The following is a 23,310-nucleotide window of genomic DNA, read 5'->3' on the forward strand; positions in this document are numbered from 1 at the left end:
TTTGTAGTTTCATTGGTAAGAGTAACTCCCCCTATCAACACAAATGGCAAATAATAAAAAAAAACCCTCTACACTAATTTCTAAGAGTTATTATGACAAAAAATTAATCACCCCACAGCCAAGCTAACATCTTGATGCTCTCTAAATTTATTTAGACTGTGCTCAGGCAACAGATACCATCACCAGGTCTTTATCAAAGCTTTTTCAGCTTGGTATAAACAATTGGTATAAACTGGTGGAACTTGCACTCTACTAACATAACCTTCAACAGCTCAAGGTCACCTTCATGCCACAATGAGGCAAGAATTCAATTTTTAAAGTAGTTAAACCTACACAGTACTTAAGCTGATAAAAATTTTAGATGAAAAAACAAAATTTCAACGTCAGGTTTGTAAAATTTTAACCTCAATTATTACCTGCTGTGTTTTCCTAAACTCTTCTAAAATCTTTGCTGCCATTTCATAATCTTCTAATAAATGGTATGCGATAGCATAGCCAATCCATGAGGCTCTTTGTGCAGGTCGAAGCTGAAGTAATTGATACCTCGTTTCCTGAAAAACAGTATTACCAATATTTCTCCTGTTGTTATTCTGATACTTAAATGTACTATACTATATACTACATTCAGTTAAGTTTGCAGCAAATACATTAAGGGGTAAACAAAAGGCAAGCAGTAAGGAGTAAAACCGTATCCAGTAACAGAAAAATCATGATTCAGTGACTGTATAAGAGGTAAAGGAAAAGAAACATTTAAGAACTACATAAAATATCCAAACTGCATAGTTTTTTTGCACTAAAATTTTTTTGAAGATGCACTCTCTCACTAAAAGTCAAAATACAAAAATAATAGTTTCACACAAAACAGAATGTTAAATCTTGATTCCTATAACCAACCCTTCTCAATAAAGAGGTAAAATGGTCAAAGTTAATGGAAATGGAAATACATGCAAGAAACTACAGTTTCCAAAAAAACTTCTGGAGATTCACAGAAAATGTATAGTTTATTTAAGCACTGAAGAAATGAACCTAAGGCAAATCAGAAGGGAATAACGTACAGGTCTCAATATACTATCAAAAATATTTGAGTATAGTAATTTTATTATAGGAATTATGAAAATTTTAGCTCTGACACGTGAATCACTGAGATTAACTTGCCAATGAAAGGAATTTTAAAATTTTAAGAAGTGTAGGAAATAAAATATATATATATATATATATATATATATATATCTCGTCAACAAACTGATGACAACACTGTCAATTTGGTACTTTGAGACCATATATACAGTCAGTTTTCAAGTAACTGATCAGGTGCAGCCTTCTGAGGTAAACCACACTTGCCTTTAACATCAAAATAGTTATTACAGTTGGATAAACACAGCTGATATAGTAAAAAGATCAAAATAAAAAAACTCAAATTTCTCTTCCAGAGAAAATAAATAACAACTGATTACAATAAGGGCAATATTACTTTGCCCTTAAAAATAAACACTCTACACTTACTTTTCTGTATACTTACCCTATAACCCTCAAGGTCCCTCATCTGAATCTGTAATAAAGAGAGGTCCCTTAAGATCTGAAGATTGTCTTTATCCCACTTTAGTGCATTTCTGTAACACTTGATAGCTTCATCATACTTCTTGTCGGACCTTTGCAGAAGACCATAGACATGCCAACCTAAAGGAATTAGTTAAGGCCACTACACAACTTAAAAGTGAAAAGAGGACATTTAGAAACTGTTCTTTGCAAGATGTTATACAAATCAGAGTAGATCACCTGTAATATGAGCTCACAAATAAAATATAGCTAACATTTATATAGTGTTTTAAAGTTTCTATTACATGCTCTATGACAGTTAATCCTGTGAAGTAATATTATAGACATTATTTTCCCTATTTAACAGATGAAGAAACTGAGGCTAAGTAAAGTTTTAAATTACTTTCTCATGGTTACACGTAGTAAGTGTCTGAGGAAGGATTCAAATCTAGGTATTACCTTACTTTAAGCCCAGTGTTCTTTCCACTAGCCTATGCTGTACAAATCCATTAATCAAATAGCTGTGTTTACAATGATAAGGGCCCTAATGCAGCAATGATAAATCAATTAGCTAAGTCAATAACAAAGTAAAATCTACTTAACACTTATTATGAAAGGATTGTATTTTATGCCTTTTGTGCATCCCTCGGCATGAAACACAAAGGTGATCTAACTAGTAGAAATATGACATTTTTACTTCTTTCCTCATTCCTTTACAAAATTCAGTTATTTTTCTCTATCTAGTACCTAAATATCAAAAGTCTACCTACTGATCATAAATAGGTATAATAATCAACATGGTATCTTTGATTTAAAGCATAGATAACTTTTATATCTACTATATAGAATGGCAAAAAATGTATATACTTACAAATTTTTTTACTCTTTTAGAGCACAAATAGAGATAAATGGAGGAGCTAATACCACTACATGACTGAAAATGTGGGATTTCCTCATTAAAGCCCATCTCAAAAAGGATACACACATGGCTTTTCAAATCGTTTCTTAAACCTCTACGAACCAGCTCATATGCCTCTTCTTTCTTTCCCAAGCAGTTCAATGTTAGTCCCTTCATGGCCAGAGTTTCTAAAGAAAGAAGATCAAATGAGGATGAAAAAAAAATGAAGCCAACATAGCCAAAGACAACTGTGAGAGCACTTAGGGATTGATATGCAATGAATCAAAAGGAAGGGAAGATACTAAAGTTGCAGGGGACTCAAACCATGTTAATACTACAAAAAAAAAAGTGACCAAGAAAATATTAACAATTACCAAACCACGTATCTACTCTCCCATCTACAGAAACTCTTTATTGAGTGAGCTAAACACAAATCAAGGGTCCCCTTAATGAAGCTATTAGTAGGGAACAAGCAGGCTCTTATACAAGTAATATTCAACAATAGATCAACAACTACAATTTCACAACTGGCTGAAAAATGAGAATAATATAGGATCCCACTGGGCTTATTGTTTGTTGAAAAAAATTTCTGATTTAGTAGAGGAAAAGACAGATTTTAAAACTCTCACCCAAATCACTGAAGATTCTTTAAAATATTTGATATTAATAACTCTGATCAAAAATCCCCTGATCATAAACAGCAGGAGAGGGAGAAACTTTAGCAATAAAAAGTTGCATTATTGCCCCCGTGGGTGAGGAGATATCTATCTATTGCAGATTTCAAGCTGAAGAGTTTTTTCTGTGGATGGTGAGATCCTCCAGATGCTACTGTTCACAGATGACAATGTGCTCGTTGCATGAAAACCTTGAAACAAAACCTTCCAAGCCTCCTGGAAAAGAAATCTAAAACCACTAAAAAGAGTTCTTCCTGACTATCCACACATATAAAGATTAAGTGGATAAAGAATGTCTATTGCCCAGATTATGACATAATTTGGATCAAAATCTATAGAGTTTGTCCATCAATATGCATAAGTGTAATAGACAATATTGATGGGTTGTGAGTTGGGTCTGGAACTAGACAGGAGAAGAAGGAGACGGCTTGACTTAGGAAAATTACAAAGCTCCCTTAATGACTTTAATTTTCCCATGGAAAAAATGCCCATCTTTTAAATATTGATATTATACTACTGCTGCTATATGGCATCCAGACATGCAATACAACATTCTCCAAAGAATTAGAAATTAATGCTATACAGAACTCGATGGCAGATGTGTATGATGGGTTTGAGCAGGCAGCAACATATAACCAACAAAGAACTTAAAATAAGAATAGGACTAAAATATACCATCAAGGAAATCTACAACAGGAAGAGAAGACAGGCTGTCAAGGGCAAGCAATGAAAAGAGGATATCCAGAGTGACCCACTGGTACCTTGATGTCTGAAGAAAGCTAGGAATACTTTCACCTCCTGTGATGAACTTACAGAAGGACATGGATAAGAAGAGCACAAGGTAGTTAGGCATGGAGGGGCTGTGATCTGCATCCCTGGAGGAACTCACAGATCTACTTGAACATGAGAGACTCGAGTACAGGCTATCTTGAAAGTCTTAGCGCAGTTTTAAGCTTTAGAGGCTTAAGACTTCTGGGACATCCTGTGTATAAAGTACAAATGACAAATGCTAAAATTTAAGACTGAGTTCAGGAGACGGGGGAAAATATCAGGTGCATGCAAAATTGAAATCTAAATACAAAGGAAAGTAATAAATATGATTTTAATTATATAGGAGTAGAATGAAATTGGTACATGGTAATAGAATCACTGACAAAGAGGTGCCCTCTGTTCCATCTAGTCCAATCCCCTCATTTTATTGATAAGAAAACTGAGTCTCAGGGAGGTTAACTGGCTTATAACAGTCAAATATGCAGTAAGAATCAGAGGCAGGATTTGAACCCAGGTGCTCTGACTGTAAACCCAGTTCTCTTTACAAAGCACTACATGCCTCCTGATGTGGGTTAGAGTCTACACCAATGGCCTGGAGGCCAATGACTTAGAAAAACTACAAATTAACATTATCTATATTGTACTACATTTTTTATTTTGTCATACATTTCCCAATTACATTTTAATCTAGTTTGGAGCAGTGGGCACTTGTACCTGAAAGTCTGACACCTCCAGTCTACATAGTCAACAAGCATTTATTAAGTATCATATCATATATGGTAATATTATCTACTGATATAAGACCATGTAATCTCACAGTATTATTATGATTGGGGTCCATGTCACAAAACCACTGTATATATGAAACTTCTTTATGAGGCCCCATGGCATGTTAGTAACCTAATCTCTGAAAAGTATCTAACATCAGCCTATCTTAACACATAATTTGGCTCCACAGCCAATGTTATGCTGATATCCTAATGAAGTGTGGTCCAGTGACTCCCTAGGAGTCCATAAGACCCTTTCAGGGGGTCCGCAAGGTCAAAACTAATTTCATAATAATAGTAACACATTTTAATTTCAAATGTAGTATCAGCAGATATAACCCACATTTCTGGAATCTGGAAGGGGGTGTTCCTCAATAATTTAGCAGTGTAATAAGACCAAAAAGTCTGAGAACTACTGTCCTAACGTATAGATTTACATATAAAATTGTCTTTAACTGTGCATAAACTATCTCAGAGTTGAATCTTATTTGAATTCAAGACAATTCAATATTTATTGAAAGCATCTAAGTGTAAAGTACTATTTAGGCACCAGGGATATAAGTGGTCATTTGGCCTCTGAAAGATGGAGAACCCACTACTTCTTGAAGTAGCCCAATCCACTTCCTTCTAGAAAACTCCAATTGTTAGCAAGTTCTTCCTCATACCAAACCTAAACATTCATTGATATTAATTACACCCTATGGGGACAAAGAGAGCAAGTCTAATATCTCCTCCGTAAGACTTTCAAATAAACACACTTATCAGGACTCCCCAATTTTGTCAAAGGATTGCTTCATGACAGACCTTTTGGTATCCTGGGTGACCCTCCTCTGGTGCTCTTCAGCTTACCAATGTCCTTCTTAATTGTGGTGCCCCATACTGAAAACAATACTCCAAAGGGCAGAGAATAGATGTTCATATTCTTATTCTTGGAAGCTATGCTTCCCTTAATGCAGGTCTAAGGCTGAATTAGCTTTTTGGCTGCTACATCACTTTTCTGATTCATATTGAGATTGTAGTACACTCAAAATCCTAGATTATTTTCAGATCTCACCTCTTCCCATTTTATAATGTGAAATTAATTTCCTGAGCCCAAGTATAAAACTTCAGCGTTAACTTTAATGAATTTCATTGCTATATATTCTGCCTGATATTCTGCCTACTAATATATGCCTATATGAATAAGTGTGTATATAAAAAATACATATGCATATACTATTGTACATTAGTAATATGAGTTGGAAAATGAATTTTATGAGATAATGCTGAAATAAATTTTAACTTTAAAAGCACAAAAATCCTTTTTGCTCAAGCTAAAAATTTTTTTTATTACAGCAATGTTTTTAGTGAGAGCAATGTGATTGTGCTTTATTATTTTAGAAAATCATGTTTAACACCCTGTTACACAACAATTTTAATGTGTGATTTTAAATTGTTTCTTTGAATTCTTTATTTTAATGGCTGTCAAAACTGGGGGCAGGGAAAACCTCACAAAGATTCCCATCTACCAACAAAATAATGGTTTTTGTTGAAGTTCAGGGAGTAAATTTCTATCTTCTTTGAGATAAATAAGTTACTCTTGCCAAACAATTAGAAGGCATTACATTTTTCTATTTTAAATAAATGGGTTCAAAATCCATTTAAGTTCTTTACTTGAAAGATTTTTAAATAGGCTAGAAAAATCTAAGTTGTTTGTTAAATGTGTAGATATGAGAGTTTTGATAGTTGAAACATTCACATTATTTTTGGTAACAAAAGCTTTATTTTTAAATGTCTTATGGCTTCAAACTATAATTAGTTAATATCTCAAGATACAGTATACATTTAAGGTAAGTTTTATTGTCAATGGCAATGGGAAAAAAAAGAAAAAAACAACTGTTGTCAAGACCGTGGGAGTACAGGCATATCGATGCACAGTTGGTGGAACTATGAATTGGTCCAGACATTCTGGAAAGCAATTTGGAACTATGACCAAAAAGTCACTAAAATGTACGTGCCTTTTGAGTCAGCAATGCCATTATTAGTCTTATACCACAAAGAGATCAAAGAGGAAAAGGATATGTATATGTACAAAAATATTTATATTTATATTCTTTTGTCATAGCCAAGAACTGGAAACTAAGGGAATGTCCTTCAACTACTATAGGTTCCCAAAGTGGGAAATACTGCCTGGTGGGGGCGCTGGAATGGTCCAGGGGGGCAGTAATAGCCTTGGGTGCAACTGGGGGAAGGGGGCATTGAATAAAAATAAGGGGGTGGTGGAAGCATAAGGAAAGAGGAAAAGATAAGAAAATGTTGAAAAACCATTCATACATGTTTTGTCTGTTGTGTAACAAATTCATAGTGATTACATTTTCCAAATAAACACACAAAATGCAAGTTATAGGGGCAGCTAGGTGGCGCAGCAGATAGAGCACCGGCCCTAAAGTCAGGAGGACCCAACTTCAAATCCGGCCTCAGACCAAACACTTGACACTTACTAGCTGTGTGACCCTAGGCAAGTCACTTAACCCCAACTGCCTAAAAAAAAAAAGAAAGAAAGAAAGAAAGAAAGTAAATGCAAGTTATAACCCATCAGTTGTCAAGTTCGCCAAGAAGTCTTAACAAGCAAGTGTGGGCAGGCAAACATTGTCAGGAAGTCCAGCATGCATCAGTAGGAATATGTTCATGTAATGACTTGTTTACAATACAAGACTATACAGTTACATGACATGATATTGCATCATCAAAACTTCAATGCAGGAAAAGCCCCACAAATTTACAATAAATTATTAAATTTAAGATGCATCTTTTTTTTAAAAATTATTTTTAAAATGATGAAAATTTCAAAAAAACTGTTGAAGGGTTAAAGAAAGTAGATTTCCAGGGGGGCACTGAGTAATTTTTTTTAAGGGGCAGTAGGTCACATAAGTTTGGGAACTTCTGAACTAGAGCAGCTTAAACTGTGGGTTGTGAACCCATATGGAGTCTCAAATGGAAAAAGTTTAAGAAGCCCTGAATTAGAGAATGGCTGAACAAATGACAATACAAATGTGATGGAATATCACTGCAAAACAAGAAATGATGAAAGGAACCACTTCAGAGAAACCTGGGAAGAACTATATAAATTTATGCAGAGTGAAATGAACAGAAAGAGAAGAACAATTTATATAAAAACAACCTTGTAAAGACAAACAACTTCGACAGACATAAAAACTTTGATTAACACAATGATCCACTATGATTCCAAACGATCAATGAGGAAGCAAGCTACCTACTCCTGAAAGAGAGGTAATGGATCTAAGGTGCAGAACAAGACACATATTTTTCAAACAATGCCATTGTGGGAATTTGTTTTGCTTGTCCCCTCCTTTTAAAAGAGGAAATGAAGAGGAAAGAAAATAGGGTAGCCCTCCCCCCCAAAAAAAGGAAAATAGGGGAATTATAGTACATGATGTACATGAATTGATGCAGAATGAAATAAGTAGAATCAAGAAAACAATAAACACAGTAAACCACAACAATGCAAAGAACAGCACATCATAAAATCAAAAGTAAATGTAACAAAATTATAAAGTGGGACTCAAATGAAGAGATATGAGAAGACACCTCCACAACCCACCCTTTCAGAGAGGTCCACAGGTGCTACATATTGCATGTTTTCAGACTTCTTCAAGGTATTGCTCAATTGTGCTCTCTTTTTCCCCTCTCCAAAAAAATCCTATTTGTCACATGGGAATGACTCTCTGGGAGGGGGGCAAAATGAGGAATAAATGGGATATTATAGTGAGGTTAGAAACAGAAAATGTTAATAAAAACTTATTTTTTAATAAAAAAAGGAAAAATCACAGACAAGCTAGACAGCTTTGCAAATTTTATTATATTTTAAAAGAAAAGCTGTTAATAACATGTATAAATTCTTTTTTTGTTTTATTATGCATATGAAAATGCTTGTTTTATTTCATGTCTAAGTTCAGAAAAAGAAATATACACATAAAACTCCTACTCCCCACTTTTACCTATTCTTTTTCTTCTTAATAAGGTGCATCTAACTAGTCAGTCAAACATGTTTTCATCCCCAAAAGTCTCAGCCACGTAAAAGTCTCCTCTTTTCATATGGACCTCTACTTCCTCTTGCTTACTGCCTAAATTTGGGGCATATGTATAATATATTTAAGGCTAGGGATTTTACCACTGACTCCTTTTCTTGAATTCTGTCTCCTATAAACTTCAGTGTCTCTCAACTACTATTCTACCCTCATTATAACTACACTCTAAGGTAACTGATGTGGGGGTTCACCTAAACAATCTCCTTCCTATCTAACCTTTTTCATCTAAAGACCTTTTGATTAGATTTGCAAGATACTCAGCAACTACATTCTTACCAGCCTTTGTTAGATGTACTCTTTATTTGTTCAAGAATCTATTACCCCTATATTAAGCCATGGTTTAAATTCCATTTTTAGACACTACCTTTTTAGCCAGCTTTTCTGTTCATTTCCCAGATCAATTTTTCTCTTCAGGGTCCCCTGCCTTCAGTTTGGTAACAGTAAGGAAAATAAAATGTTTGTCACTGTAATTTATACTAGGGCAGCCTCCCCCCACCAAAAAGAAAGGGAAAAGAGGAGAATTATGGTACATGATCTATATGAACTGATGCAGAGTGAAATAAACAAAATCAGAAAACAAAACAAAACAAAACACACAGTAATTTCAACAACGTAAAGAACAATACACCAAAAAAATCAAAAGTAAATATAATGAAATTATAAAGACCAAGACCTCATAACTTTTGGTAATGCTTTTTATGTTTCTTCCGAAATGATCATATGTGCCTACATGAATCACCACAAGTGGAAAGTTGTTTGTTTTGACATATATTGGGAGGTTCTCTTTGGTTGGAAACGTATTCACGGAATACAGCAAAGTTCTCAACTGTAGTTGTCAGGTCAATAAATAGCTTCTTTAGTATCCCTAAGCAAGGAATCACCCACTTCTCTTCCTCCTCTGGCCATTAACCATATGATGTTTCACTTAATAACATTTCTATTCTATAAGCTCCTAACAATGGTCAAGCCTCCTTTCTATCACCTCAGATCCTTCTTTCCTTGCATTTAAGTTTAGATTATATATTATCTTTAGGAACATGTCTTTGTCCTTAACATCCTGGAGTACAGAGAAGTACTTATGAGGTGTTTCCACCTTTCCCTCCAGAAATGAGATCAGCCTACACTTGGAACACAGATAAAGAGTCTCTGTATTGGTTGAGATGTGCAGGTGTGGTTAGTTGTTTGTTTTTAAATGGCTTGTGGGTGTTAACATCTTATAATCATATAATTATATATATAATATATAATATAATATAATATAATATAATATAATATAATATAATATAATAATATAATTATAACATCTTATAATAACTTAATAACCCCACTCGGCTTCTTTTCTCGGTCTCAAAAACAATTCCACAGCTACATTCCAGCTGTGTAGGTAAGGAAGCAGAAGCAGGAAAGCAATGGCAACAGCAATACAGACCGAAAAGCACAAAAAAGGGAAACTGAATGCTTCTAATATGTGGAAGCCTGGGCTCAGAGAAGAGCTGAGAAAATGTACCTCCCTCAACTCTTTGTAGAACCAGGGAAATATGGGTAAGAAATACTGAATATGCTGTCAGATAAAACCGAAACAGCAACTGGTTGTGACAAACAACTTTTTTCCCTCTTTCTCTCAGCAATCTTTCTTACAAGGAATGGTTCTCTGGATCAGGAAGGAGGAGGGGACATATTCATGAATGAAGGTAAAATAAAAGCAAAAAGTATCAGTTACAGAAAAATTAACAAGCTCCACACATATCAAATTAACTTCCCTTCTGATGTGAAATTATCAAAAGTTGTCATTTGAGGCCCGCTATTTAAATCCAACCAAGAGGGAAAAAATTTTACATGAGCAAAATTTCAAACCAAACCCATCATATTTTTGAGTCTGAGAATATTATTACTCCTCACCAAAATGTTAAACCAATTAAATCCCAAAATAAAAAATATTTTATGAAACATGAAATAGTCTAGAAGATGCAAAATAATTTCTGTGTTCTGATGGTTTCACGTGGTAAAAAATAAAAGTATAGGAGGGGACAATAATTGAAGAGATCATTCTTAGCATAGAAGGTGAAGAATTTGAGGATTAATAGCAGGAATAGTCCATCAGATGTAAGGTAAAAACAAAAGAAGCATAAAAGCTACAAGATTATTCTACCAAATAAATTAGATGTCAAAAGAAAATTCTGAATATCCAAATCTTTGGCAGAAAACAACACTGGTCTAACCAATATAGTTTCACAACAACACTATTAATAAATTATAACCAAGGCCCACCTTAAATTGCAGGATGGTGACTGTTTCCTCTGACTGTCCCTAGCCAATGGGAAGGTAGACTGACGAAGTCACACAATGGCAGCAAAGAAGGCAGAGAATTACTAAATGAGGCAATATTCCTGAGTCAGATTTTCATAAATCTATATTGCTGGATGGATAAAACAAATTCATTCCCTAATTCTGCCAATTCTAAGTTTAAATTCTGTTAAGTGAAGTATGTTCCTGAATAGCAATAACTACTTACTATCTAAAAGTATATTACTTTAAATCAGTTTATAACTGCAACATAAAACAACTATTACCCAAAATTTTAAAAAATATTATTTAAACTCACCTCCATGTTCTGCAAATTTGGGATTTGAGAGGATTTGTTTACAAAACTTCAATCCATTTCTATACTGTTTGTGTTCATAGCATCTCTGTTAATAAAAAAAAAAATCAGAAAACAAGTTAAGCAATAATTGCAAAATACTCTTTTTGAACTATATTAAGAGGTTACAGGGAATAGAGAGCCTTTATTGTAGCCAGGAAAAAAAGGATTCAAGCCCTGCCTCTGCCACATTGTAACTATGTGACTATGGGTGATTCATCTATTGTATCAGTACCCCAGTAACTTTCTGTTTTGTTTTGGGGTTTGTTTGTTTTTTGCTTTGGCTAGGCAATTGGGTTAGGTGACTTGCCTAGGGTCACACAGCTAGTAAGTGTCAAGTATCTGAAGCCACATTTGAACTCAGGTCCTCCTGACTCCAGGGCCGGTCCTCTATGCACTGTGCCACCTAGCTGCCCTCCCCAATAACTTTCTAAATTAAAAGGTTCTGACAAATGGCAAATCTTCATAACCAGAAAATGTTTCTACAACACTATGAGTTTCTAACATAGATAGAATCACAAGTCACATCTCCAATGCCACTACCTGGCCAACAAATATGTATAAGTTAAATTGATCACTATGACTTTATAGAAATGCCACTCTCCAAAATCATGGGCTATACCTGAAATTAAAAACAATCACGAACTTTAGTAAAGGAGGATCTAAAACAGACTCACTTAAATCATCAGCTTTTATATATATTACCAATAAAACCCAGGAGGAAGAACTAGGAGCATCAACTAAATGCAAATAACTACAAAAACTTTTTAAATATGTAAGAATCCAATTACCAAATACACAATGCAGGATTTAAAGGAAAACAACTGCATGGTATTTTTTAAAATACAGACTTCAATAGATATTAATTGCTTGTGGTTGTGCCATGATAACAACAAAAAATACACCCAAATTATGTATTCGATGCCATGCCAAACTACTCCATGGTTACTTCATAAAAATGGAGAAAAACTAATATAATTCATTTGGCAGTTCAAAATGTCAAGAATCTCAAGGGAAATCACGAAAAAAAAAGTGGGAAGCAAAAAGATCTAACAATATCAGAAAAATCAAACTATTTTACAAAGTAGTAATTATCAAACTACATGGTGCTGATTAAAAAACTGAAAAGTTTATCAGTGGGACAGATTAAAATAAAAAACACCTAGAAACAAAGTAGTATTCAATAGACCTAAGGACCTCAATTACTGGAGTAAGGATTTACTACTTAAAAACTACTGGGAAAACTGGAAAGCTGTCTTGGAAGAAACGAGTTTTAGAACCAATGTTTCATATGCTGTACCACAACAGGTTTCAAATAGATACATGACCTGCATATAAAAGGACATATTACAAATTAGAAGAGCAAGGTAGGTGGAACCTTCTACAACTATGGATGGCAGGATAGTTCTTGACTAAAGAAGGGATAGAGATTATCACACGAAAAACTAGATAATTTTGAATACATAAAATTAAAGGTTTTGCATGAGCAAAATCAATTCGGTTTGAACGAGAAAGCAAACAATTAGCCAGGGGAAAAAACCTTTGCACAAAATTTATGATAAATCTTTGGTATCTACAGTTTCTCAAGAATTTATTCAAATATATAAAAGAACAAGAGTCATTCTCCACAAATGCCAAGATGCAAACAAGTAATTTTCAAAATACTCTAAGGCTCTACCTCAGACCCATCATATTGAAAAAGACAACAAAATAGGAAAATGGTAATTGCTGGAAGTGTGCACACAAGCAGCTTACATTTTTTTTAAATCAATTAATTTATTTTTTGCTTTCAACATTCACTTCCACAAGATTTTGAGTTCCAAATTTTCTCCCCATATCGCCCCTCCCCCCACCCCAAGATGGCATGCATTCCGAATACCCCTTCTCCTAATTTTCCCTCCCTTTTATCTCTCCCCCCCTTCTCTTATCTTCTTCCCTTTCAATTTTCCTATAGGACAGGATAGATTTCTATACCCCATTTCCTGTGTATCTTATTTTCGAGTTGCATGTGAAAACAATTTTTTTCTAACATGTGTTTTTAAAACTTTGAGTTCCAAATTTTCTCCCTTCCTCCCTCCCCACCCACCCTCATTGAAAAGGCAAGTAACTCAATACAGGTTATACATGTGTAGTCATGCAAAACACTTCCATAGCAGTCATGTTGTAAAAAACTCATGTTGTGAAAACCTAAGTATATTTCCCTTAATCCTATCCCACTCCCCATTTATTCTATTCTCTCTTTTGACCCTGTCCCTCCTTAGAAATGAAGAAGCTTACATTTTTGGAAGAGGAAATATATAAAGAGATAAGTAAAGGCCAAGTAATTTTGGGAATATGAGGGAAGAGCATTAGGAACCAGGACATATCCTCAAGCTATCAAATAATACAATACGATTGTAATAATGTTACTGTAACTCATGTACAAAAATATGTATAGTAGCACTTTGTTATTGTAGCAAAAACTGGGAAAAAATGGGATGCCCATCAACTGAGGAATGGCTGAACAAATTATCATATTTGAAGGTAATGGAGTTGTACAATAAAAAATGAGAAAGGGGATGGATTCAAAGAACCATGGAAAGACTTGTTTGAACTGATACACAAAGAAATTAGTAGAACAAGAACAATTTATACAATAACTATAACAGTTTAAGGAAAAACAATTTTGCACCATTCAAGAACTCTAATCAACGTGATAACCAACCACAACAAAATCATGCTTCCCACCTCCTGACTGAGGCAATAAGACTCAAAGTGCAGAATGAGCCATATTTTCAGACATAGCAAATACATTAATTTATTTTGCTTGAATGCAACTGTTTCTTACAGGAAAAGGTGTGAGGAGACAGTAGCAAAGGAAGGAAAGAAGAAGGGAGGAAGGGAGGGAGACCATTAATGAAACAGTTTTAAAATGCAGAGAAGAGAGAAGGAAGAGCCAAGGGAGAAACAAACAAGAGTTTTAGAATTACCATATTAAATTTGTTATATACACTAAAAAATCAAGCTATCTGTAATAAAGATTCAGTTTTGTATATAATTCCATTTTTTCCTGTTCCTTATATCTGGAAATGATCATATTTGTTGCTGTTTGCCAAGTTCATAACATGTTTTACAATAATAAAAACAGCAAAAACAGAATACGAGGTTCATAAAAGGCAAATAGGTTATTCGGTACTGTGATGAATTCAATATACTTTTTTAAAGTGTAAATGACAGAAGTTCAGTTTTTCATGCAATCTTTCTTATTCTTTGTACCCTGAAATGTTCATGTTACTCATCCAGTATTTGTAGCTGAGGGAAGGAATAAACATATTAGTGGATAGCAAAGAGAAGAATCGGGCTAAAAAAAATTCAATGATGTCAAAAAGCAAGGGAAGTTAATAGTCAGCTCTTCTTTGATCTGAGTGCTAGCTAGCATAGCAGGAAATTGGTTTTGCCCAGAAAAAAAAATTTTTTTTAAATCCTCCCCTAAAACTTTGGCTTACTTCCAGAAAAAGTAGCAAAGACAAATTAGGAACTGTATACAAAAAATTAACATCATCTAGAAGTTATATGTCAATACGAAGTTATGTTAGAAAATCCCAATGAACATCAACATATTTGAAAAGATTACTTGAAGTAAAATATTGTTGAGCGCTCTGTCAGAAATCACTTTCCTCTAGTCTCTTCCCACTCCACAGAACCGCCAAGGTGATTTTCCTAAAGCACACATTTGACCCTATTACAAGAAATCATGAATGAAAATTAACCAGATTTAGAATAAAAGAGAAAAATAAAGATTAAGAGAATTCAATGAGCATCAGCTAAAAGGTAAAGTTCCAGGAATGCTATAGCCAAAATGCAGAGCTTCCATATCAAAGAAACAAATGCTATAAATAGCTGGAAAGAGTAAGTATTAAAGAATGATACCTTCTACTGTAAACTAGTGGAGATACTGAAATGCTATATTCCAAAAGGCAAAAGATATAAACTTAACAACCAAGAATAACTTACCCTACAAAGCTGTGTATAATCTTACAGCGTTTGGAAAAAATGACCTTTGATGGAAGAGAAAATTTTTTCAAACATTCCTGAAGACCAGTCTTGGCTCCTGTGTTTACAAGAGTCAAGAGAAACCTATAAAGGGAAATTTATTTGAACAATTGGAAGGGGCTGTATAATGATGAGGAGGGGAATAAAAACCAAATATCCCTTCCAGTACTTTGATGTCTTCAAAAGGTATTGAGGGAGTTAAATTAAGAAAAACAGAACCTGAAAGTGAATTGATTTTCTTCTGGGGGTTTAAAGAGGGGAATGACAAAGGAGAGTAAAAGGAATAAACTAGAGAAGAAAAGGAAAAAGTGAGTGAGGAACTTACTTCACATAATCAGGGTACCCAAGAAGTCTATAGAAAAAAAAAAAAACAGGAAGGGGGAGAAATGGGCACCACTCGAACCTCACTTTCATCTGAAACAGTCAAAGGAAGGGTAGAATACAAACACATTCAGTTTGGTGTAGAAATGTATTCAACTAAACCAGCAAATAGGAGGAAATTGGGAGAGTAAAGAGAGAGTAGTAAGACAGGATACAGTCCAGAAAAAAAATGGTAACAAGCAAGATGAGGGGAATAGATTGAGAAGGGAATAAAAGTAAAGAGAAAGAGGGTTAAAAGCTATGATTAGAGTCTGGGTATCTGGCTAAGAGAGAAGAAGGGAAAGTAGAGTAGAAGCAGGTAGCATCAAGCATGGATCAACTGTACTAAGTACTCTTCTCTTACTAGAGGTAAAGAAAAGAAAAAGTCTAAGAGAAAGTATAGGATGTAGGGTAACACAATTAATTAAAACTGTGAAAGTGAATGGAATGAATTCACTCAAAATGAAAGAGGATAAATGGATCAGAAAACAGAGTACAGGCATACCTCATTCTATTGGGTTTCACTTTTACACTTCCTAGATATTGCATTTTTTACAAACTGCAGATTTGTGGCAACCTTGCATTGAGTATATCTGATAGCACCATTTTTCCAACAGCATGTGCTCACATCATGTTTCTGTGTTGTATATCAGTAATTCTCATAATATTTCAAACTTTTTCATTATTATTATACCTGTTACAGTGATCTGCGATCAATGATCTTTGATATTACTATTGTAATTGTTTTGGGGTGAGAAAGACTACACTCATATAAGATGGTGAACTTAATCAATAAATGTGTTATGTTTTGACTGCTCCACCAATTGGTCATTTCTCCATCTCTCTCCCTCTCCTTAGGTCTCCCTGTTCCCTGAGACACAACATTGAAAGAATATTACATAAATTTAGTTGATAAAGCAGCAGCAGGGTTTGAGAGGATCGATTCCAATTTTGAAAGACATTCTGCTATGGGTAAAATATTATCAAACAGCATTAAATGCTACAGAGAAATCTTTCATGAAAGGAAGAATCAATCCTTGCAGCGAACTTCATTGTTGTCTTCTTTTAAGAAATTGCTACAACCACTCCAACTTTCAGCAACCACTATCCTGGATCAGTCAACAGCCATCAACATCGAGGTAAGATGGGACAGCTAGATAGCGCAGTGGATAGAGCACCTGCCCTGGATTTAGGAGGACCTGAGTTCAAATCTGGCCTCAGACACATAACACTTACTAGCTGTGTGACCCTAAGCAAGTCACTCAACCCCACTGCCTAGCCAAAACAAAAACAAAAACAAACAAAAACATCAAGGTAAGACCCTTTTACCAGCAAAGATCATGACTTGCTAAAGGCTCAGATGATGGTTAGCATTTTTTTTAGCAAGAAATAATTTTTAAATTGAGGTATGTACGTTTTTTAGACATAGTACTATTGCACACTTAAAAGACCACAATATGGTGTAAACATAACTTTTACAAGCATTGGGAAACCAAAAACTTTTCTGACTCATTTTATTGCAATATTCACTTTACTGTGGTGGTCTGCAACTAAACCCACAATATCTCCGAGGTATACAGAATAATACACTTGAAACATAAATATTCATACAAAATTAAAGAGTATAAAGTAAAATCTATAAATGCTTCAGCTGAACTAAGAAAAAAAGCAGGACCTCAGATAAACAGTAAAAAGAGATTTGATTAAAAAAGATAAAAAAGTAAAACCATATTAAGTTTAAAAAGACCACCGACAATGAATTAATATTCATATTTAACACATTGTTCAAATGGCTTATGACCTAAATATTCAGCATGAATAGAATTTTAGAAAAGTTAGACACAATATTATCTTTGACAACTGCTGAATGGAAATGGAAATACAAAGGGCATACATATTTCTCAGTATTGCATAGTGCCTTGGCAAAAAACCACGTATTAGGGCCATAAAAAGATCATAAACACAAAAAAATTAGAAATATTAAATCACATCCTTTGCTGACCATAAGGCAATAAAGATTGTTTTTGATAAAAGGCCACTAAAGAAAGGATTAAAAACTGATTGGAGGCTAAATAACTTAATCCTAAAGAATTGGTGGCGTTTCATTTTTTTACCTATAAAGATAGCCTGATTCCTCGTCTTTAAATTGCAAATCACAATACTTGCATGACCTCAAAGAGTTATTGTGAGAGAAGCTATTTAACATACTTCAAAGATCCATAATTTTGTCCATGTGAGGTCCCCTTCTTTGCCTCAGTTGACAATTTCCATAAGTCTCTATGATGGAAAGGAAAAAATGCATCATGTGGTGATCAAACTTAAGTTTCTCTAAACTTATCTGGACTGGTTCTCTGACAGCAGAGCCCATCACTGGGTACAAACTCAAAAAGTCTCTCTGGTTTGGTAGGTTCTACCAGAACTTGTGCTCCACTAGCACAGCTTTTAAAAATCAAGAATCACCTCCAAAAAACTATGCAGCACTGGAATCCATGAATAGATAAATGTGAGTTATTACTAACCCTAACAGTGCCTTGCACATGGCATGCACTGAATAAATGCTTGCTAAACTGAAGTAACAGTCAGGGTGATGCTGCTAAAAATTGACTTTATGAGAAATGACTGCTGATGACAAGGGAGGCATCACAGAATTTTATAGTTGAAGAGGATCTCAAAACTATTCAATTAAGGACCAAATAAATATGCCATTCAAGGTTTTGTTTTAATAATTGTCCTCTTACCAATCTGAAATGCCAACAGTGAATGGCATAAAATGGATTTACATCTAAACAAGCACAGTAAAGTTTTATATTTTAAATATTAATAAAAAAGGAATTCCGCTCCTTGGCTTCTTAGAGTGTCGTTTACTAATCATATCCAGCCAACAGTCTACCTGCAGTAGAAAATAGTATAAGATCAGGATTTCCAGAAGAATCAGACTGGGATTAGAGATGCAAGTAACTCACCCTACCCAACAGTGTCATAACTATCCCTCCAGCAACTACAATCATAACTACAACTGCAAAGCTGGCAGCGGCTTATTTATCCTTCTACTCCCCAACCAGGGCAAGAAACATCGGTCTTCTCTCACCATATTATCAACTCTCACTCAATAGATGTCAGAAATTGACTTCTTCTGGACTTCAGTAGCATGCACTGAGATGAAATCATTAAGAATCTAAGGATTTATCAAGTTCTGTCCTAATCGAAGATCTACTCACAGTAAAAAAAAAAAAAAATGGCATTAATTAAAATGGTGCAAAAATCACATAGGCAACAGCTGCAAGATTAGAAACTAGGCCTACAGACTCCCTTGACGATATATTGTTCTTTCCGTTATGCCTTACTGGGTACTATCCTTAGAAGCCTTCATCTGGATAAATCAAAGGACATCAACAATTGGAATAAATACTCACCTTACAAAAAAAATTCTGGGTAAATTTGAAAGAAATTTGACCTTAAACATAATGCCGCATTTAATTCCAAATGTATACACAAATATATAATTGTATAAATATATAAATATACATATTTATATCTATCTGTGTATATATTTTTAAAAGTAGAAAAGAATCTAAGGAGGTACTCTGCACAACTATGCCAAGGTAAAGATTTTCAACTACACAAAGGTCAAAAGTGATCATGGAAGACAAAACGGATAATTTCAAAACTTCATAAAATTAAAAAGCTCTTGCATGAACAAAATTAATTACTCCAGAATTTGAAGAGAAGCATTTAATACTAAAAGAACTAGGTGTGTCAACTGATGCATGGGGGGGCATGCCCCACAAGGCAATCAGAGTAAAGTTACTTCTCCAGGGTCAACAGGTAGTAAGTATCAAGTGTCTGAGGCCAGATTTGAACTCAGGTTCTCCTGAGTCCAAGGCTGGAGCTCTATCCACTGCACCACCTAGATGCCCAAATTGAAGCATTTTTTAAAGACACTTGAAGTGTCTTGGATTTAGGTATTTCTACTTCATAACTTTTTCTATATCAACATTCCTTACCACTGTAAAGATTTTTCAAACAACAAAATAAATAAATAAATGAATAAATGAATGGATAAATAAATAAATAAATAAATGAAGCATGTGGTCCTACTTGTAAGGACCAGATGTCAATGAACGCATATACTTAAACATTTTATACTTTGTTGTAAGAGGAAACGTTCCTACATTTATTGCTACTTGGTTGCCCAAATAGTTTGTCTTTTCCACTTGGGGTATCAACAGAATTTGTCAAACATTTATGAAACAGTAAAATATTCATTGAATGTGGTTTTTTACTATTTTTCGTAGCTATTCAGATTTTCAGAATTTATAATTAGGATGTCACAATAATATAGGTTTGCTTGCATCCTATATTCAGATAAAATGTCCAAGAGATTCTCCTATGAACAAATTTTAGAATAAGAAATATCCCATCTGAGTCACTGAATGGTAAATTTTCAGACAGTGAACTTAATGATGTAAATGTTATGACTGCAACGTGTGAAATGGAGCTCATTTGATTCCAGCAACGATGAGTCCATCAGTGAAGTTCCTCATACAGTAGACAATCTAAAAGGCATTAGCAAAGAAGTTCTCAGACTCAAGTTTATGACAATAGAGATGAAGAGTCACAATGTCTGAAAAGTAAAAATATTTCTTCTTGGCAATGAAAGTGTGAGGTCACTTACAATAGCTAAATATCATACTTCAATATGACCTTACCTCATTTTAGTGAGTCAATGCTTATAAATATCCAGAAGTGTATAAAAGCAAAAGGCCAGTGACTGCTAACTGGTCTATTACATTAGAAGAAATAGATTATTATTAAATAGTTCATTATTGTCACACTGGTCTTTTTGTCACATCACACATCAGTGAAGAAATGTATCCATTAAAAAGTATGTGAAATAGCTATTGGGGCGTGTATCTTGTTCATTAAAATTGTATCACCTTGTCAATCCCTAGAAGTAATGAAGTACTTTGGCTGTGACCTGAAAAATAAAGGTAAATAAAATCTATCTCAGGATAAATTTTATCTAGCCTTTTCATTGTGGAATCCTTTTAATGAAATTTGTTCAGAAGGCATTTATACTTGATGCACATATAATGGTTGATGAGTAATTGATGCCTTGCAAGGCATGATATAAGTATATTCAATATATATCAGACAAATATGGCCTAAATTTCTGGTTGGCAGGAAAACACTGAAAATAAATACTTTTTCAATACATTCCTTCATTTGGAAAAAGACAATACCAAATGCTAGGACACCAGCATACCATCACTTGTACTGCTGAAACTCACAAAACCCCTACTCAACAAGAGCTAAATAACACATGCAATTTTTTACATTCTTTGATCTTTTTCTTGACTTTGCAAAGTAAAGGTGAAACATATTTGGGATTTTTAGTCAGAACTGTAGAGAATTTCCAGAAAAAAAGACGACATGGAGGCCACTGTATTAAACTCCAGTTTTAAAATCTACAGAAAGCAATAATGACACTGATTTCATTCTATATTAATAAATCCAAGTTTCTACCTATTTATGAGTATCTTCCAGTCAGATGCTCAGATTCCAGTACAGCAAAGGCAAAAGCCAGATACTGCCTTATTTTGCAACAAAAATAACATAAGAGTAAGATGTTCTTGACCAAATCGCAAGAGGTTACATATTAAAAGCAGCAAGATGGCTTCTACAAGATGGCCTTTTCCCCCCAACAACATTCTAGTTGTGGCCTTCATAAGAGCTGAATAATTTATTAAAAAGTTTGTAATCCTAACACTGGGCAGGCAGCTAAGTGGCAGGCCCAGTAGATAGTGACAGGCCTACTTCTTCATGATTTCAAATCCAGCCTCAGAAACTCACTAGCTGTGTGACTCTGGGCTAGTCACTTAACCCAATTAGCTTCAGTTTCCTCATCTGTAAAATAAGCTGGAAAAGGAAATGGCAAACTACTCCAGTATCTTTGTCAAGAAAACCACAAATGGGGTTACAAAAATTCAGTCACAACTGAAATGACTGAACAACAATTCCATCATTAGCCAATGAGAAAACATCCAAAAGGTGAGTGAGGAGCTTACCAAAGACTGTCCAAGTGGCAAACCAAAAGTTATAGGACCACAGATGTATGTATGATTCATTTGCAAAAATTGTATTAATAACAAATGTGTGTCAAAAGGAATGCAAAATAGGATTCCTAAACAAGTTATCTCAAGGAAGTATACTTGATAATAAGTATTTTCTTTCTCCAATTTATGCAAACCCACTTTAAACACAATTAGAAACAAGTATCAGAATTTCATTTTGAAATAAAAATTTTCATCCTACTATCTCTTATTTTCTTTTCCTTCTCCATCTCCTTTGGTTGATTTGCTTCCAGATCACATTCTGTGTCCCATGGAGTTCTGTCCTGGGCCCTCTTCTCTTCTTCCTCTGTACCAATTCACTTGGTGATCTCATCAGCTCTCATAGATTTAATTATCACCTCTATACTGATAATTCTCAAATCACCTCTTTGCTGACCTCCAATCTCACAATTTCCAATTGCTTTTCAGATATCTCAAACTGGATGTCCAGTACACATCTTAAACTCAACATATACAAAACTGTACTCATTATCTTCCCCCCCACCCTCCTTTACTCCTACTTTCCCTGTTATCATAAAGGACAACACCATCCTTCCCAGTCCCTCAGACTCACAACCTAGGAGTCATCCTGGATTCCTCATTATCTCTTACCCATCCAATTCAAGCTGTTGCCAAGGCCTGTTGATTTCACCTTTGCAACAGCTCTCAAACACAACCCCTTCTCTCCTCTGACACTGCCACCTCTCTGGTGCAGGTCCTCATCACCTCACACCTTGATTACTGCAACAATTGCTGGAGGGCCTGCCTGCCTCAAGTCTCTCCTCACTCCAATCCATTCAGCCAGCAAACTGATTCCCCTAACCCTCTGTCCCCACGAAGTCACCACCCTATTCAATGAACTCCAGTGGCTCCCTATTACCTCCAGAATCAAATACAAAATCCTGGTTGGTATTCAAAGTCCTTCCTAACCAGCTCCCCTCCCCCATCCTGGTCTTTTTACACCTTTTCCCCCATGATGTACTCTTTGATCCAGTAACACTGGCCTCCCTGCTCTTCCTCAAACAAGATACTCTATCCCTTTGCTCTGGGCATTTTCTCTGGCTCATCTCCTCATTTCCACCCCCAGACTTCCCTGGCTTCCTTTAAGCCCCAACTAAAATCTCATCTTCTACAGGAGTCTTTCCCAGTCCTTCTTAATTTCTGTGCCTTCTCTCCCTTAATCAGTTCCTATTTATCCTGTACATAGCTTGTTTGTACATATTTGCCTGCTGTGTCTTCCATTAGACTGAGAGCTCCTTGAGGGCAGGGACTATCTTTTGCCTCATTTTGTATTCTCAAATCCCAGTGCCTGGCACATAGTAAGTGCTTAATAAATATTTACTGACTAACTGACCTTTTGGATTTAAAAAAGTGCAGTGTGTCAAGTAAAGCAGCATAGTCGTTGAAGGTTTTCTTAAATTCCGGATCTTTCT

The 23,310-nt window shown here is 34.9% G+C and overlaps 1 protein-coding gene across 2 annotated transcripts in view; it reads right to left on the reverse strand.

Annotated features, from left to right (window-relative positions):
- NAA15 (N(alpha)-acetyltransferase 15, NatA auxiliary subunit) overlaps nucleotides 1-23,310 on the reverse strand; it is an 87,528-nt gene that overhangs the window by 42,492 nt on the left and 21,726 nt on the right. Inside the window, exons 1-5 of one of the 2 annotated variants that reach the window (XM_027857545.1) lie at nucleotides 11,337-11,397; nucleotides 11,003-11,103; nucleotides 2,518-2,622; nucleotides 1,520-1,677; nucleotides 417-551 (exon numbers count right to left, since the gene is read on the reverse strand). In XM_027857545.1, coding sequence (XP_027713346.1) covers nucleotides 417-551; nucleotides 1,520-1,677; nucleotides 2,518-2,611 — 387 coding nt within the window. In that variant the 5' untranslated portion in view covers nucleotides 2,612-2,622; nucleotides 11,003-11,103; nucleotides 11,337-11,397. Of the gene's footprint in view, nucleotides 1-416; nucleotides 552-1,519; nucleotides 1,678-2,517; nucleotides 2,623-11,002; nucleotides 11,104-11,336; nucleotides 11,422-23,310 lie in introns of those variants that run through there. The other variant, XM_027857544.1, reaches the window with a different exon arrangement.

This window comes from Vombatus ursinus, unplaced genomic scaffold, assembly GCF_900497805.2.
Source record: "Vombatus ursinus unplaced genomic scaffold, bare-nosed wombat genome assembly UNPS02012179.1, whole genome shotgun sequence".
NCBI classification, from domain to species: Eukaryota; Metazoa; Chordata; class Mammalia; order Diprotodontia; family Vombatidae; genus Vombatus; species Vombatus ursinus.